The following is an 18,865-nucleotide window of genomic DNA, read 5'->3' as shown; positions in this document are numbered from 1 at the left end:
AGTGGCCAGGTGGCTCAGTCACCCTCCAGACTGTGCCAGACCACAACCGGACAGTGAGGTAAAGGCCCTGTTCCAGGGTGCACAGGCTGCAGACAAAGACAGAGAATAAAGCACACTGTACCACTCCACCCTGTCTGCTGCTGTCTCTCTCTCAGTCCTCCCTCTTTCTCCCTCTTTCCCTCTGTCCCTCTCTTTCTTCCCCCCTTTCCTCCCCTCTCTTTCTCTCCCTCTCCCTCTGTCTCTTTGCCTCTCTGCCTCTGTCTCTCCCCCCTTTTCCCTCCCCCTCATTAGCTCTCTTTCTCTCTTGTCTCTCTCTTGTATTCCTCTCTGTCCTTCCCCTCCTCACCCCCTTCCTCTTTCTCCTCTCTCTGCCCTCCCTACAGTGTCAAGCTAGGTCTGCACACCTTCCCTAATGGAGACACAGAGGTTTTAAGGAGCGTGTGTTTTGATGTGGCTTTGTTGACCGCGTTTTTTTCCTTTTTGTTTTATACAGCTGGAAGACAGCTATTGACAGATTGGCTTGTGAGCTTGTGCTCCTGAGAGGAAAAAAAAATCAACACAATAGGAGATCACACAGAAATGATGCATGATAAATAATAAGTTCATGTTATTGCATTATTATTGATTATCTTAACAAATGGCTTCAGGATATGTACAGCTGAGATGCCTTGCTCATGGGTACAACAGCAATGCCCCATATGAATCTTCCAACCTACAAGCAAAAGATGAAGAAGCTGCTCTGAACATAACAGTACTATTGCAATGACAAACCGGGACATGTAAAACACGCAGTATTTGTATGGAACCCTTGCAGAATTGCCGGAAAAATACAACGTGATAATCTCATGCTCTTCTGGATCCTGCTGGGGTGTCCTGCAGAAATAGACTACTGCAGGTAGATACGGAGGGCTGTTTCAGTCAGTTACTAACACACAGAGTGAAAATGCAGTGGTCTTACTGATGATCCACACTAAAATTATGGGATCAATTATCACATATGCAAAAGTAAGACTTTTTTTAAAGTACAGAAGGAGAAACAAATTCATCAAGACAAAGAAATATTTAGGAACAGCAATGAAAATCCTAAGAACACTATAGGTAAGAAGTAAGGTCTCATGAAAATCGTATGTATATGCATATTTTTCATAGTGTATGTATGTATGTGTATGAATGAACACTGGGGCTATATAGTGTAATGCTAACCCATGGCTGCAGGGGGCAGACTATGCAAAGGAATCAATACGCCTAGTCTTTCAGGCAGAAATTTACAGGTCAGGCAGACCACTGAAAGATGAGACATGATGTCATAACGAGCCTGATTTCTCTATCAGTGTGATGTATCCATTATCTGCAAATTCTAAACTTCAAACAAAGACCCTTTTGCCAAACACACAGAAGAAATATTTTACTCCCATTTCTGGTAGGAGAGTTGGTTTATTTGGCATATTTTGGCATGCCTTAGTTAGCACTTCATGAAGTATTGCACTATTAAACGTGCACACGCGCGCACACGCGCACGCACACACACACACACACACACACCCACACACACACACACACACACAAACACATGCACATGTATACATGCATATACACACCCTTCTGCCTTATGTTTCCTTTGAGGCTGTAATTAAACTCATGTCTGAGGGGCTCTTATGTTGAAAGATACTGTGAAACTGGCTGTTGACAGATGTAGACACAACAGGATATCACCACAGTACGGGACTGTGTCCAAATGTGCTCCGCTTGAAAGGAGCCTAATTCAGTCTAAAGCAGGCTAATTCCCCACACAGCCTCACGCTGTACAGAAATCTCTACAAAGTCTCAGCACAGTGTCAACACAATCACAGCACAGTTTTAGCACACAGCATACTCATGGCTGCCATCCAACATTCTGAGAACCTGCCTTTGTTCTACCACTTTAACTGCACATTATTTTTACTTACCTGGATCAGTGTTCCAGGTGGGCTTTGAAGTGTGATACCTGTGAGCCATTGCACACTTGGTCTATTTCTGCAAATAGAACTTAAAAAGTGTGGAAAATAAGGAAACAGTATTGCCAGTTTTTTATGAAGGTAATGATAGATTACCTCATGTACCTGTACATGAAATTGTTACCAGATATTTTGAATATGGACAGCCACAGCTGAAATGGAGGAAACGGTCATGGAGAAACAGGCATTGTGCTGGAATTGCCTGAGCCCACACTGTGTTGTTCATTCAGAAAAGACCACAAACTGACACATAGCATCTTTATATCCTCAGGACCATCTGAGCGCGCACATCTGAAAGTGATCCAGATGCCTGCTGCGGTTTCCCTTCCGCTGGTTCTGTCCTGCAGAGGGTCAGATGGTCCAAACTGAGAACCATCCGAATGATTCAGACGCTGCTGTTGCTACCCCCTTCCACCACCCCTGGGGTGTGCTGCCACGTGTGGGAACATGCAAACGACTTCTGTTATACGGCAACAAAACTACCACTTGCAATGAGCAGCAAAGGGCTATGAAAATGTGAATTTCCGCTAGACTCTATATTGTTGCCTGTGCATGTTCAGTGTGATTTGGGAAGGTGCTCTAGGATGTAGAAGAGTTGACTGATTGGTTTTCATTTGTTAATGTACCCAAATCTCTACAAATACACAAATAATTGATTTGTGAGGGATGCCTTTTTTCTGCCAACTCATTTTTGCTGTTGTAGGATAGTAGAGACTATGAGGAAAGCTGTCCTGTGCATTTCTGTAGACAGCCATGGACTAACAGCAATACATTCTTCAGGAAGGCATGGTGGTTATTTGCCGTACTTACTGCACATTTTGACAGTCTTCCTTCTCATTAACCCTCTTTTTGCCTATCAGTGATTGGTATCTTCAGTACGCCTTTAAAAGTATGGCCTGCATGTGTGCTTAACTTGATTCAGACACTGATCTTGAAAATGCTCCTCTCATTCAGATATCCTGAAACAGAGTTAGCCAGTTAAAGTGAGTGGAGCTAGTTCAAGCCTGATAAGCTTAACTAAGCTTGACTTATTTAAAGCATATATTGATGAAATAGGACCTTGGTTGACAAGTGCCAGTGATTTTATTCTGCTAATTTTACATGGTTTCTTTGTGAGGAGGCAGAATTGAATTATTGCTGTGGGCATGAAATTTTATCATTTCATGTCATGTGACAAAATGTATTGTTCTAAGGATATTACAAAAATAGATTAATATCACTTCACAATCCTTCTGGACCTCTCCCATGACATTGGCTGATGGTGGGAGCTGATTGTGGGATTTTGTTGCCTCCAGGTCTGGCTACGTGTAAAAGAGGGCACCTGGCACAGAAATAGTTCACATTCACTTCTCTCCCTCACAAAGCTATCCTTTCTGCTCTCCCATTGCCTTCCAATGTAAAACGTGTGTCTCCATGTGACTTTCACTTCACCACTGCGGATAGATTAACAACCAAACGTTCTTCAGATCATATGGTAATGGATAATGCTGAAAGAGGGAACATCTGGATTCTAATGACTTTTCTCAGGTGCTTTCATGAAATAAATGTGATCCATCTGTCAAGAGTGTGGTTAGTTCAGCCAGGAACACATTTTGGAAGTACAGTAGAATCTCCTTTTTACAGAATACTGAATCTTCCAGGAGCTACTGGATGCTGGAATCTGAAATAACACATTATAGATGCTCAGATCTTTATTTCTTGAGACTCATTTTGAGTTTCACAGATCCAGCAGGAAGCCTGCTTTTTCTATTTTCAAGTCTTTGTTCTCTGAATAAGAATGCCTCAGACTCTCAGAAATCCCCCTTCTCAAATCTCCTCCTGCTTTTCTCATCCTGACAAAGCTGTCTACACAAAGGCACGAGAAAAGAGCTTGTTAGACCTGAGTGCTGTGTCTTTGACAAGGATGTGATGTAGTCTAGTAAACAAAAATGGCCTGCACACATTGCATATGCATTTCACCCAAAACATCAACCACAATAAATGCACTCTGCCTGTACAAGCCAGCGTGTACGTGTGCGTGAGTGTGCGTTTGTCTGAAAGAGTTCATAGAGAGTTCGTAGAGAACACCTACCATCCGCTGACCAGCTGATGTACCGTTCCCTTCCATCACTAAGGAAGTGAAGCCGACTCCCACATGCTAAAACCATCCCCTCTGCGATGCATCCAATGATTCATCATATCTTCTCATGCAAGGTCAGACTCTGCCACTGTGCAGCTCAGAACGCACACCTCTGTTGGGACAAGAAAAGGAAGGTCATTGTTTAATGAACCTGTTTAACGAATTAATGTGATTTTAAGTAGAATCTGTTCCCAGCCTGACAGTGAAGAGTGCACCCAGTAGCTTTCAGTGAGATGAAAAGGGATGTGGAGGTTTAGTAACATCTCAGACATCCTCCATAAGCTACACACAAAGGAAAGAAAAATCCATAAAACCACCCATTGTACTAAAAATAGTCACAATAATTACTATTCTTACTAATAGCTACTGTCCACATTTAACTGTGAACTTTTCTTAACTCAGATAGGTTTGTTTCCCTACAGGTTTATGACATACTAACATGAATTTTGGTCAAAGCCTATTTTTGTTTGGTATATATGCTACATTAGAAACACAGCAGTCATAAGTGACTGGAATTTATCAAACTCTACTAACATTGCTGATATATTTTCTCAGAAATTACTTACCTCATTAGAGTTACTCCTGCCTTTGCTGTTTCTCTTCAACACAAAGGGAGCTAATGACCCTTAATTATGATCACCAGTGTTTCACCCATCACACATGGAGCTCTAAATCATTTTTGTGAGAGCTCCTACTGGTGGCTGGATGTAGCCTGTGCAGGTGGCCACTCCCATCCCAGGTGTGGACATCAGGTGTTCTTTAACACAACACATTAACACACTCATACCACTAGGTGGCAGTAAATGCCAAGGCACTTATTTCTCAGTACAAAAGAAATACATGTGAGCAGACTGGCATGCAGGGGATCTGGATGCTTTTGCATACCTCTTCTTAACCAGACTCTTGTGAAAATTATATGGTTTGAGACGTTAATCTCTAGCTCGTGGTTGAAAGTAAAAGGAAATTGCTTGACACTGCTTGCCATCAAATGTTAACGGCTCTGTCAAACGGGAGTGTACCTCTATTTCCATAACATTGTGCACTGTTACTTTATATGGTGGTGAGGATGTTAATGTTAATTTAGCTAGCCAGTTCTAAATAGTGAATGGTTAAGGTAAGCATTACAAAAACAAAAAAGAAATCAAACTGTAGACCATTTTAAGCACCTCAGTGATAAGCTCGTGTTCATACCTGAGATACAGATGATTGTCATTGTAGTTGCTTTGAGCATTGGCTACCTTTTTAATGTTGTTGATTTCAGCATGCACATGTGATACCACACTATCATATTTTCAGACCAACTCAACGCATAAAGTATGAAAGTATATTCAATGGGTGAATACGTGCAATAGGTTGATGTGTCTTCCCTTGTGGACTGGATGAGGAAGTGAAGTCTTGGGGGAAGATGGCATGATGCCATGTGATGTGTAGAAAAGACTGTTATGGTCATTACTGAGACGTCTGACAGAATACGTTTTCAAACACATTCAGTCCCAGTCAGAGAAAGCTTGCAGTTCATAATGCTTTATTGGTGCAGGGTGAAAGCAGAAAGCAATGGAAAGTTTTACAGTGCATGCATCTGTATGGAAACAACACCAAGAATGTAATGCAGCCAGCCAGTAACAGACCGCAAGTGTAACACAGCTGGGCTGTAACAGACCAAGACTGTAACTCAGCTAGCCAGATCACCACATCCATCTTATCCATTATAATCAGCAGAAATCTGTGTAACGCAGTAGCGGCGCAGGTGCAGTGTGTCTGTTTAGACAGGAGGAGTTTAAACACAGTCCAGGATGCTGCCGTCCTGGGTGATGACCCACAGGTGACCCAGGTCAAAGCTCACATGCTTGCTCTTCATGCAGACGCTCACGGCGGTCCAGGCTGTGCCAGCTGGGGCGCTGTCAGTAATGCCATCTCTGCGTGGGAGAGGACCACTCATTTCCACAGAACTAACAACATACCCCATTACATTACATTGCATTATTGGCATTTAGCAGACTCTTATCCAGAGTGACTTACATTGGTTACATGTTTCTACAATGTTATCCATTTTTACGGCCGGATATTTACTGAGGAAATTGTGGGTTAACTACCTTGCCCAAGGGTACAGCAGCAGTTCCCCAGCTGAGGATTGAACCAGCAACCATTTCGGTTACAGGTCCTATTCCTTAACCACTATGCTATACTGCCACCGAGCTGTCATCGTATAGACATACATAGCAGTATACATACCAGATGATCTCTCACATGAAGAGAAAGATGAAAACATGCCCTCTGTCTCAAAGCACTTCTGACTCAGTTCACCTGGTGGTTACAACAGTTGACTAGGTGACTTACCTGCGGTAGATGTCTCCGTCTTTGTTGACCCCATACACACTGCCATCAGTTGCCACCTCGATCATGGACAGCTTCCCAGGAATGTTTTGCCATGATTTATTGCCCATACAGTTTGTATCGGTCACATCCTAGAAACACAGACATGGAAACTGAAGGTAGCAGGGCACAACCTTTAGCCAAACTAATCTCAGCTGAAGACAATGTAACATTGTGACTGCATTGGATTTCCGCCCCCTATTAATGAGAACTACTTGTGTTGCCCAGCACTGACATGTGAGGCAAGTCTGCTCCAGGGCCTATACACAGTACACACACACCAATCTTTCTTTCCCTTCCTGTCTTCAACCATGACGCCTTAAACCTCAACACCCTTCAATAACCCCCCTTCTTACTTTCATTATATAGATGTCATCATTACTGTTGACGCCCCAGCAGCTTTTGGGGCCGCAGGTGTAGTATTTGAGTCCCCCTGGAATCCCTTGCCAAGGGGTAGGTGAGCTAGGCCCCTTGAACTGCACTGCACCTTGCCGCCCCATGCAGAAGATAGCATCATCCATGTTGACGCCCGATATAATCTGATCTCCCCCAGCATCCACTTGCTTTAAGAGACCTGAGAGTGAGACGAAGGTAGAGGGAAGGTGAAGGACATTTTATTATGAAAGATTATGGCTGCATTCACGATACATTCAGTCTACAGTCACATAGTCTGCCTTGTGGCGCTTTAAAATCGCCCTCTGCACTAAGGTGTACTGCAGTGTAGGACACAGCTGGTTAAATGTAGTATGGTCACTGTGTTGTCAGCTCTAAACTGAGCCCTTATGGTCATCCCTGCTCACCTGGAACCTGCACCCAATCTCCCCCCACCATTTTGTAGATGTTGTTGCCGTTGTTGGTGCCCCAGATTCCCGCGGGCCCCACGCTGACGTGCTTGAGTAACCCAGGAAGTTGGACCCAGCTGCGCCCGTACAAAGTGTATATGTTGCCGCCGTCATTCACCCCGAACACCTGGCCCACTCCTGCATCGATCTGCTTGAGTTTTCCTGGCACTTGTGTGCACTGGAGTGCTGTGGAGGCAGAAAGACAGGATCGCAGTCAGACGAAGACAGCTATGGGCCTGATAGCTATAGAATAAAGAGATCCTAAGGGCAGGATTCTTTCCAGTAATTTCACTGTCAGGCTGGGATCAGTATCAGAATCTTTGTGCAGCATCTGTATTGCATAGACTTCATTCCGGCATAAAAAAAATCCACTGACTACACCACTTATTATCAATATGCTACTTATGGTATATGTTCATTACTACATTCATCTTCTTGTCTAGATTAACGGTGAGGATGTATTGGTTCAACTGGCATTTGTTTGATAAGTGTATGTACAGCAGTGATTTGATCATCGCTCCATCACCATATGTATTTCCTTTTGGTCAAATAATGATAATACTGTAGTTCCTTATGTAAATTCCAGAAAAACTCAAATAAAGAGGTCCTGTGAAAAATAGCTTTACCATATCCACCCTCTTGCATTCTATCACGGACCACATTTACATGTAAGCTCATATTCCAGTTCCACTATTAGCATGAGAACTGAAGTAGTCAGCATGAAACTAACACTTACCAACATCTCCTCTGCAATGCAATATTTGGACTATGGTGGCATTCCAAATAAGATCTCCAAATAAGATATATGGAGTTATGCTTATTGACTTACCTAATGAAATATTAGGGCATACACATACCTTATTCCTAATGTTTCTTTTATTCCGAATGTTCGAAGGCAAAGATATTTACTCTTTAGACAGAATAACCAACTTCGGACAGAGAGTGACACTATTCTGACATACAGTGTATTACTGTATCAAACTAATGTGTACTACTGTACTGTAGTACTAAGTAGTACTGTATCTTTTATGCATGTGTATTTGCATGTAGTTATATTTTGTCGTACATGGAAAAAGCATATTCAGAATATCAATTGGAATAATAACTGTAATTGGAACATTATGTGTGTGTAAACTTGCTTTTGAGTGATTCTGATTGAGAATTAATTAAGCGCTGACCATCTCTACAGTTTATCAGTTATATACTCTTTGTCAAAGAAATATATTGTTTAAGTGCAACATATTTTGGTAAATATCTGTCCCTGAAACAATTTTCAGGTAGATGTCTCAATTAAACTGAACAAGTGGTTCAATTAATCACTTACAGCAACGATGAATACTGATCTGGGTTATCAGTTCATGCAAGTGACTCAAATGAATGTAAATAACCAACAAAAGCACCTTCACTTGTATCCTTCTGTTACAGCACAACATACATATATGCTACCACATATGCATAACAATGTACCTAGCAACATACATGTCAAATGCGGCACAGTATATTGCCCAGCTCAGTCAATCCAAATTAACAAACAGCACAGCTGGAACGAACACAATGTTCCCCCAGGACCAGAGCTGGAGAAACACTGGCTTGGAAAACCTGAGGCAGTCTAGAAAAGGGAGTGCCATCCCCTGGCTGGCTGGCATGCAGAGGCTCAGAGGTACTCTATTGGCATTGGCTGGACAATCAGTTGCTTACCCAGAGTTTGCGTCAGTGAGTACTGGAGCAGCAGGAATATCAGTGGCATCCTCATGGTGGCTGTATGCTGGGAGTGCAGTTTGAATGATTGCTATCAGCAGCACAGGTGAGCTTAAATACAGTTTGTCCTTGCATATTTTACCCATCATCTCTTGCAGTATAGGGGCTGGGACAATGTGGGCGACACCCACCCTCATCACGTCATTCAGATCAAATCATTATTTCAGTAGAAACACACCATATGCTGGCACCTATAGTAAAGCCTCCTAGATATTTATTTTTATGAGGACTTAGAAAAGTGGTGTGTTTGCTGTCATCTATCCAGTTCAGTGCTGAGAGGCCAGTACACTAAACATCAAAGGAATGCCTCACTCTGCAAGCAGTATTTTGCAATTTGTATTTTTTTAAGTATGTCATTTGCTAAGACATATAACTTGCAATTACATTTAATCGGTTTGTTTTGAAATTTCAGGCTGAGCAGCTGTTGTGAAATCAATTCTTTATTACCTGATGCACAAGTGAAAAGTGACATACGAGCTTTTAGAAAAATACAAAATGATATCCAAAAGTACATGTTATTAGTTACATTAACAAAATAATTGTTTACAAGTGTGTGAGTAATTTTTAAAAAGTCATGCACATTAGCTAGCTAGCTAAGTCCATAGCATCTAATGACCCATAAAGTTGCTACACAATTTCATGCTATAAAACACAGCACACTGGTAGCCAGAAAATGAGCTGTGCAAATAAAGTACAAACTAGCCTTCACCGGTCATAAATTACTCCTTTGGATCTTTCAAGAAAAAAAGAAAAGATCCAAAGGAGTGGAGGATGTGTCCCTAAGTTCCCGATGACAGAAATTCACAGTGACATACAATAAGCTTTTCAGGAAGTAGGCTATGCAAAGTGAGTGAAGACCTGTTCTTTCTCTGTAATGTTATGTCACACTTAAAAATGTATGCTAACATTATTTTAATCCTTTTTAAGGCTTTCTGTCCTTTATACAACCCTTTGAATTTGCCAGTTGCATAAGCCTCCTCTTACCATGATATGCAAATGAAATCTTCCCATACACTAAAGAACATAGAATAATAACAAAGAAATCTTCCTACTGTTGCTGTTGAAAATGATGTTGCTCTTAGGACAGGGGCATTATGGGTAGCAAGGAGTGGGGGCATCAAATTCCACAATTCATTTCCCATTGGACCATTTTCACATGTAATACAAATTTATATTCAACCAAATATCACTGGTGTTGAAGTTATTTCAAAATGATTTACAAAATTACACTAAGCAATATAATCGTACACTGCCTCAACCTTACGAAGATTATTTACATGATCACACCATAATTTAATATACTTATTGCTACATTAACCAGATAAAATAAGGACATTTGCTGATAAATGCATGTGGTATCATTAGTATGTTGCTCGATTGTATGACAAGGGTTGCTTTATTTAATATGCTTAAGTGTTTTTATGCATTCTTTGGCCTTTTTGCTCTTTGTTGGACAACTTTCTCCTGTTTGTCAGAGGCCTCAGTAACACCAGGACTTTTCCAGAAGGAGAGAACATGCCCCCCTTTCAGCAAGGTTCGTCTTACCCTCACGTCACATGTGTGAGTACATTACTCCCTTATAGTGGGTTGAATGGCTTTAGACAGGACAGAACAAACATTTATACTCATAACAGCATGACAATTAGGCTGAATTATGCATAATTATATCTGTCATGTAAGAATCAGTGCTCAAACATCAGAATTACTAAAACACTTTGTAAACCATACAAAGAAGATAATATATTCATGTAGCTTGCAAACCAGCACCATGGCAGTAATAGTGAAATTTTTAAAATGCTCTTAAACTTTGCATAGAAATGGCCAGTTCTCATTTCAATAGTTTTAATTTGACAAGGTTGTGCTAGTGACTTCAGAGGTGGTCAGGCATATGTCTTTACCACAGCAAAAACATTAAAAGTGGAATGTCTGGGTCAGCGCAGGTCATGACTACTAGCAGCTAGTATGAATGCCGGAATATTTCCAGAATACTATACAAACATCCAAGCATGCAAGTGAAGAAACATTTACACAGTGCGTATAAGTTACATGACACACAATACATACAACACGCTTAAATTCACGCTAGCTCCTGAATGTATGAAAGAAACAAGGATGTCATCATATTGACTCTCTCGTCACATTAGCTTAACACAAATATTTGGTCATCAGTGAAAGGGGGATTTGCTGTTTATAGAGATAATGATACAGGGAAACAGGAGGGACACATTTGCATTTTTTAAAGATTCATTTCATGTTCACTGTTCCTGTTCTGACATTTGTGTTTGGTTTGAGCTAATGCCGTCTCTCTGATATCCATGAAAACTATGACCAACAATCCATCATTGCACAGAAAGTTTAAGGAAAAAGTCTTTCCATAGATTATCATGATAACAAGTCTGTTTAAAATGTTCCTCCTCTGAGTGTATTGCAACATCTCACGAAGGCCGCATGCTGGCCGGGGCACATATGGGGACAAACGCGAAACACTGACACAACGCATGCTAAAAACATGAGAAAGGGAAGGGTCCCCGTGTGTTGGTGTGTGTGCACGCGCAACAGAAACTCTCCCTTCTCAAAGATAGTGGCCACTACATCTGAAGGGGGTTCATTCATTTTTCTACACATGCTGAATGTTGTGCATGACTTCGGGGCAAGCTTGCTACAGTATTCTGGGAACCCAGTCAAGAGAGAATGGTGAGTCAGTGCCGGCCACCAGATTCTCTCCAGTTTTGCAGTAAAATAAGATATGGCTTTTGTGTAGACACTTGGGGAACATGGACTAGGTTCCTTTCTTCGCTGCATGTATTATGCTTTCAAAAATTCATGGATTTCTTCCCTGGAAGGTGGTTGATGTGTTTTTCTTCCTTTCAAGCAGTGTTTTCTTAGGTTGTCTGCTATATTGCTCATTTTTATGACCCGATTTTTTACAAGGGATTATATATGTAGAGTCTGCTCTACTTATCACAGTCACTTATGACTGTATGGTACATGCATGTTTGAGGACATTTTCTTCACGATACAAACTTTACCAGCCCACTTGTCTGTGCTGCCATTACCAGTAATAGTAAGGGTAATATGTTTGTTACGGTCATGTGCAGGTACTCATACTGGTGATGAGAACAGTAATATACTGGTAATGGTAATGGTGATGTTAATGTTAACCAAACCTGGCCCAAAGATAAGCCACCTGTGAAAGAAATGGGTGCCCCAGAATGTGCCAGACTTTTGATTACACGTGGAAACCCAAAAAGACAACAAAGAAACCATGACCAGATTCTCATTTTTATTAACCTTCCCTTCACAATAATGCCTGATGCTTTAGTGTCTGTTTTTTCAGAAACTTTTATTTTTTTAAAGTAACCAGGAGAGAAGAGTAGTGGTTTTAAAGAGTGTAAATGTTGTAGAACACCTAGCGTGCAGCAGGACTATCAGTGAAAGTGACATAATCTCAGAGTGAGAAAAACTATTCCGAGGCCAGAGTTCTGATTCCACTGACCAAGATCAGAGCAAAACACACACACAACCCCGAAGCCTCCTGCTACAGAATAACCCTTTAATTCTGCGATGCAAATCTTTGCAACATAACCAGAAGCTGATCCAGAGGTGTGTTCACCAAATACTGCATAATGTATGGCAGTGGAGCTATAGTCCAGATCTAGAAAAAACAGCTCCATTTCAGAGCTTTCATGGCCCATCAGTATCATGCTGCTAACGCAGCACAGCCATTTCACCAGTTCAGCTCTCCCCAGTTTTTACCATTTCCCAAAGCAGTGGGAAGAACCTTCTGACCAGACTGCGGTCTTAAGGTATTTGTGCATTCACGCTGCTATGGTCAGTGTAGCTGGTCTTTACAAATATTCCCCAGACCTGTCAACCTGTTTCTGCTTGGCCAGAGTGATGGAAAAGTCCACACACACACACACACACACACACACACACACACACACACACACCAGAAGCCTTTCACTTCTGTTGCAGTAAAAAAAAAAAAAAAAACACAAATCAAACGCTATTACCTCTTTTTTGCCTATCTACCCCTTTCTCATTATAGGATACTATCGGTCAAAGAGTCTGAAAGATATCAGACAGACAAGCAATTATTTTTCTTTCTTTTTTTTGCCTTCAGTCTTTATGAGAGTTTTTGTCGTTGTAGAAATCAGGATGGGGTAGATGTGGGTGGCTGTGCCATTCATGCTTGGTCCTTTGGAGAGATTTGATTTATCAACTCAGTGACCAATGAGACAAGAGGCAAAATATAGAAGAACCTTAAAAACTGTAAATACAAAAAAACAACAACAGTACAACAGTAACAAGAAATCAAAAAACACTAACAGGCAAAGCATGGAGCAGACAGAGGAGGAATAGGGGTCCGTCTGTCTGTCCAGCCACTGTCCGACTGGTTGTCCTTCCCTCTCACTTGAGAAGAGCCTTGATGGCATCGCTCTCCGCCGCCTCGAATGCGCTGAGTCCATCTGGGCCTTTCCGCTCTTTGTCAGCTCCCTGCAGAAATGGCACATGCTCCGATCAGCAGAAAGATAAAGACACGCTCCAAACAAAAGAGAAAGAAAGTGAAACATTTATACATACATTTATTCATTTGGCAGACGCTCTTCTCCAAAGTGACTTACAAGTGAGGTACAGTACAACACAACCAAAAACCATACGGAGTCAATAATATTAGAAGCACTGCATGAAACATGCTGTATTTAGCAAACATGAGAGGATATTATAAAACTAATGACATAACTGAATTGATATATGTGTAAAACAAGTGTGGAGTAAACCTCCTCAAAAAAGGACACAATTCTTCACACATGGATGAGGAGTGAGGCAGTGTTGCATTATTGCTCAACAAGTTCAGCACAATGTTCAACTTATCATAAATTTGCATTGTTACTAGAACAATATTCACCTTCTCTTTTCACTCTGAACACCACACAGTGTCAATTCCTGATCCGTGCAGATGACCCAATCATACTGTCACAAAGTGAACAGGAGTTGCAGCAGGAGCTGGGTCTGCTGGAGCAATACTAAAATAAAATTTGGAAGCTATACCTATTTTTGATTACTCAACTGTATGATTATTCATTGAGGGAAGTAAACAGAAACAGCTGAAACTAATGATGGGCTTAAAGGTAGGGCATGTGCCTCCTCTTTTTCCCCAAAGAAAAAGACCACAGAGCTTTCGGTGCAATCAACACAAGATTCTATAAAACAAATATGCCCAGAATGCCCATTTGAGAGGGGAATATGGGGTCCACTTGGTCAGCAAGAAACACACTACATATACGAAGAAATACTTCTCTTAGTACTTATTATTTTATTTTACTACTTATTATTATTTTATTACTTATAAAAATATAAATTATGAACACAGGGCTGACTTTCAGACAGGATTCTATACTGCAAGTACACAGAAATGTCCAAAATAATGCATGCAGTTGTTGAATTCAGCTAATACCCAGCTCTCATCCAAATCCAGGGGTACTGCATTTTATAAAACATCTAAAAGACAAAGACAAAAAGACTACATTACAAGGCTTTTGAACCAACAGACTAAGCCCACAAAACTGTCCACTGAGCTGGTCCTGAACCTCACAACACTAACTCATACTAGCTTCAGGTCAGTGCTCAACAGTTTTCAACGGCAAATTAGAGGTTTCTGAGTAATAAAATAAATGAAGGACAAACAAATCCAAAGTAAATTTACTTACCAGTTTACCGTTTTATGGTGTTCTTTACTTTCTCAATATTTACTTTTAATCAATCGGCAGACAGTTCCCGGAAAGAAATGTATACATTTACGGGCCACATGCCAAGCACACATACAAAGTCACACTGTATGTCACAATGTAAAACAGTGCTACTATAACCAATGGCACACTGCATTCAACAAGTCACAATGCGCAGTAATACCCTAAAGTAATACACAAAAAGATCAAGGTTTAAGTGACAAAACTACATATAGGAGCAAAGATGCAGTTTGAGGTGGTTTTTGCACTATGGGAAGCTCTTTCAGCAGCAATGAGAAGAAGAAAGAGAGAGAGAGAGAGGAAGAGGAAGAGGGAGATGGAGAGGGAGGGAGAGAGAGAGCGCGCAAAGGAAAGACACCTGCTCTCATCAGCAGAGAGACAGAGTGTACGAGACACCCCAGGACCCAGAGGTGGAACTCCCCACCACATCCCCGCTTCCCAGAGAATTTACATTACAGCTGTATAGCACGGGAATCTCACTTACACTATGTCCGTTTCTCCCAAAACAAATACACACACACACACACACACACACACACACACACACACACACAGAAAGGCTCAATCAAATTAAAACACCTCAGCAATGGGAGAAATCCCTTTGTATTGCTCCTCTGTCATTATGGCTCTGTCGGTCATCACATCACAGCACACTGCAGAGAACCCCTGCTAAAACCTGCATGCTGAAGACTTAAATCAGCCTGGCATCTTAAATCAGACTGGTTTTTCCATTTAAACACCCTAATATTTACAGAAATATTGCAGGTTTCTTTCTTTGCTTAAAAAAAAATACTGGGTTCTAGTCACTCTCCTCACCTAAACACAGTCAATGCTTTTGCAGAGCATTACATTGCATTATTGGCATTTAGAGATGCTCTTATCCAGAGCAACTTACATAGGTAACAATTTTTTTACATGTTACGAATTTACACAGCTGGAGACAATACTGGGTTAAGTATCTTGCCCAAGGGTACAACAGCAGTGCCCCAGCGGGGAATCAAACTGGCAACCCTTCGGTTACGAGTCCTGCTCCTTTCCACTATGCAACACTGCTGAGCAGACCAAACTCTCAGCACGACACGGGTGTTAAGCCCAGTTTAAAAGCTGCATTCCACCTGAGATGTGAAATTGCAGTCCTCTGGGTGAAAATAAAACAAAACCAACCAAAAAAAAAGAACAGGGATTCACTGATGCTGAAAAATTAGTCAAGGCACTGAGTTAAATGCACTGTTAAATGCAAAGTGCCACAGCCTAAAAGGGGAACACTGCAGAGAAACACGAAGTTAGCAGGACGAGGTGGGTGGTGTCTTTCGTAACTGGATGTGACGAATTATCCAATCAGCTGAACCTCAGACAGAACCCCACTCCTCCAAGGACAGAGGTCATGGTGTGGGTGTCCGGTAGCGTGTGACTGTACCTTCTCCAGCAGGATCCTGACGCAGCTGAGGTGACCCTCATAAGTGGCGGACAGCAGAGGTGTGATGCCGTGTTTGTCGGGGGCCTGGCAGACGGAGAGGGTCAGATGTATAAGTTATATTAAGAGCAGGTGTCTGAGACCAGGCTGTGTAAACCACTGAATCACACACATGCCACACCTCCACCTCCCACACATGAGTACAGTGCTATCCCCATCTTAGCAATGACTCAGAAAAGACTGCACCTCATTCCATCTCACCCATAACTGCTTCCAAAAGCAAACTCAACCTGACACCACATCTATTTTAAAGTCTATTGCTTTTACTCCATTTTAGAGAGGCTGGCGTTCATAGGCCTCTTCATGGGGAAAGTTCTACTTCCACTTTTGACAACAGTCTTTAACGTTGCTTCACTGCACTGTACTGAGGTCAGTTTTTTCAATCTGTTTCCAAGCCGTAGGTGAGCATGAAATTAAATGGTTTAGATTTTTAATTTATTTCACCTCAAACTAAAAATCCCATCAAATGCCTTCATGCAAACCCACAAATTATGTTATCCCTTCTACCTGTGAGATAGGCCTAACATCTTTAATGTGATCCTTAAATTCATGAAATGAATCTCTCCCCTTCTTCAGCGAAGTACAACAAAACCAATCAAGTACAGTACATTACACTAGTGTCATTTAACAGACGCACTTATCCAGGGTGATCTATATAGGATACTGATTGAGCTATTACTATGAGGACACAAGCACAGCAACAGAGCCACATACAGCACAGTACAAACTGTTCACTCCACACCTCCACACACTCTGTTTTTATCAGGCTTCACACAGTGTATGGGGAGCTGCAGGTTCGAAAGGGCTACTAGGGAAGGGTAGAAATTGAGGAACAGCCTGCCTGCCCTATCTTAATCATTTTTCCTCATTTCAGTAACTGTCACGCATGTAATGTCAAAACAGAACAAAACAGAAGTTGCTTATATTTGTTGCTTTGAGATAAAGACAGTTAGGCTGCACACAGGCCTGTTAAAGTGTGTTGAAATCAGAATGAAACACACACAGACAGAGCCCACATCCCCATTCTTACATTGACGTCCGCTCCCATGGAGAGGAGGAACTCCAGCATCTCAGCCTGGCCGCAGTCTGCAGCATAGTGCAATGGCTTCCTGCCACCCTCCAGAGTCCTGTTCACATCCTCAACCTGCACACACACACACACACACACACACACACACACACACAGTGGAGTGATGTGACTCATTTCAGCATCTTCAGGTAGTGTTCCACATTCCAAGCTATAAAATGTTCATTCCTTTAAATAAAGTGTAAGGAAACATAACTGACAACAGGTCAAACACATATGTACATATTAAATACTACTCGGTCAGAATGCTAATTAATTACGTGAATGAATATTACATTGCATGGTACTACAAAACATTATGTTTCCGTTCCCTTAATTTAAATGACGATGTCATCTGCCTTCTACAGTACCTGTCAGGGAACATGAGGGGTTAACCCTTATCATGCCACATCAATCAGTAAATGTGGGTATATATATATCTACATATATATATATATATATATATATGTATATATATATATATATATATATATATATATGTAGATGTGGGTAATTTAACACTGTCAACAATGAACACGTTGTAAGCGTCACTGTCTCTATGCAACACTCCCTTTTTCATCCATTGTGGTGTACAGTCGCTCAATTCATACAGGGCTCCGCCAATATGGGTGGTACTGTAAGTAGTCAGGCCTCATTTAACTTCGTGCAATACCAACTAGCACTCGGACAACAGGCGAGCTTCCAAACGATAGCAAGCTGGCTGTCTGGCTAGCACAGGTAACAAGATGGACATTAGTCTTACCCCAAAGGCTACCTAGATAGTTACAGCTCATTTTCACACCTTCCTGACGGTTTTCTTTTTGCTGGTGCGTCTTACCTTTACAAGTAATGCCTTCACTTCGTCCAGATCGCCGTTTTTCAGGGCCCACATAAGTTCCTTGTCTCCCATTTCCACTGGTTTTCTACGGCTGTCGATTCCCGAATTCCAGTATTAACGCTACAGCCCGTTAGCTAGCTAGCTCGTTCGCTGACTTCTGTCTCTGGATGAGGTATCTATGACAGTGGCTTGCTCTCTATCCCCTTTGTTTTCGGTGCAAACTATCCTAAAACAAAACGTTGCAACGACAGTGTAGCTATTCTTACCGGAGCCAAATGCCTGACACTTCAGAGTAAGTTATCGCGTAGGTGTTCTAGGATAATGTCAGATAAGTTTCACGCAACATGCAGCATGGGGTTCCGCCTTTCTCCCACGAACAGCATTTCCGATACCGCAGACCCGGAAGCTGAGGGACACTCCTGTTGCGTCCAAACCTCCCTATTTCCCCAATCATATTCACTGGAGCCCCCACTCAACATTCTCTGACATCATCGAATAGGCTAGTCAGTCGGCGAATAATAACGGTGAGAAAGAAAGCGGGAGGTTTAAAATGTTAAATCTGATAGACCCTCCGTGTGGGACTAACAAACATAAATGAATAAATAAATGCTCACATAAACACGTGTGCTACTCGCACGTGAGGGCTGC

At 41.7% G+C, this 18,865-nt stretch overlaps 2 protein-coding genes across 2 annotated transcripts; both read right to left on the bottom strand.

Annotated features, from left to right (window-relative positions):
- Positions 1-5,629: 5,629 nt before the first annotated feature.
- LOC118771763 (fish-egg lectin-like) lies at positions 5,630-9,098 on the bottom strand. Its single transcript, XM_036519784.1, has 5 exons — positions 9,027-9,098; positions 7,287-7,514; positions 6,843-7,060; positions 6,451-6,578; positions 5,630-6,029 (listed from the first exon to the last, which is right to left on the bottom strand). The coding sequence occupies exons 1-5, from the start codon at positions 9,079-9,081 to the stop codon at positions 5,891-5,893; spliced, it is 768 nt and encodes a 255-aa protein (XP_036375677.1). The 5' UTR covers positions 9,082-9,098; the 3' UTR covers positions 5,630-5,890.
- A 2,447-nt stretch (positions 9,099-11,545) lies between these two features.
- On the bottom strand, positions 11,546-18,611 carry LOC118771766 (myotrophin-like). Its single transcript, XM_036519790.1, has 4 exons — positions 18,218-18,611; positions 17,344-17,457; positions 16,257-16,340; positions 11,546-13,586 (listed from the first exon to the last, which is right to left on the bottom strand). The coding sequence occupies exons 1-4, from the start codon at positions 18,287-18,289 to the stop codon at positions 13,500-13,502; spliced, it is 357 nt and encodes a 118-aa protein (XP_036375683.1). The 5' UTR covers positions 18,290-18,611; the 3' UTR covers positions 11,546-13,499.
- Positions 18,612-18,865: the final 254 nt, after the last annotated feature.

Source organism: Megalops cyprinoides, chromosome 25 (assembly GCF_013368585.1).
Source record: "Megalops cyprinoides isolate fMegCyp1 chromosome 25, fMegCyp1.pri, whole genome shotgun sequence".
In the NCBI taxonomy this organism is placed as follows: domain Eukaryota; kingdom Metazoa; phylum Chordata; class Actinopteri; order Elopiformes; family Megalopidae; genus Megalops; species Megalops cyprinoides.
This window is presented reverse-complemented; position numbering and strand designations above follow the sequence as displayed.

Coding starts and splice junctions, on each gene's coding strand:
- LOC118771766 (XM_036519790.1), bottom strand. CDS start 18,289: ATGGGAGACAAGGAACTTATGTGGGCCCTGAAAAACGGCGATCTGGAC. Junction 17,458..18,217: donor TGAAGGCATTACTTGTAAAG/GTAAGACGCACC, acceptor GTGTGTGTGCAG/GTTGAGGATGTGAACAGGAC. Junction 13,587..16,256: donor TCAGGATCCTGCTGGAGAAG/GTACAGTCACAC, acceptor CCATTTCTGCAG/GGAGCTGACAAAGAGCGGAA.
- LOC118771763 (XM_036519784.1), bottom strand. CDS start 9,081: ATGAGGATGCCACTGATATTCCTGCTGCTCCAGTACTCACTGACGCAA. Junction 7,515..9,026: donor CTCACTGACGCAAACTCTGG/GTAAGCAACTGA, acceptor CTGCCTCCACAG/CACTCCAGTGCACACAAGTG. Junction 7,061..7,286: donor AGATTGGGTGCAGGTTCCAG/GTGAGCAGGGAT, acceptor TCTCACTCTCAG/GTCTCTTAAAGCAAGTGGAT.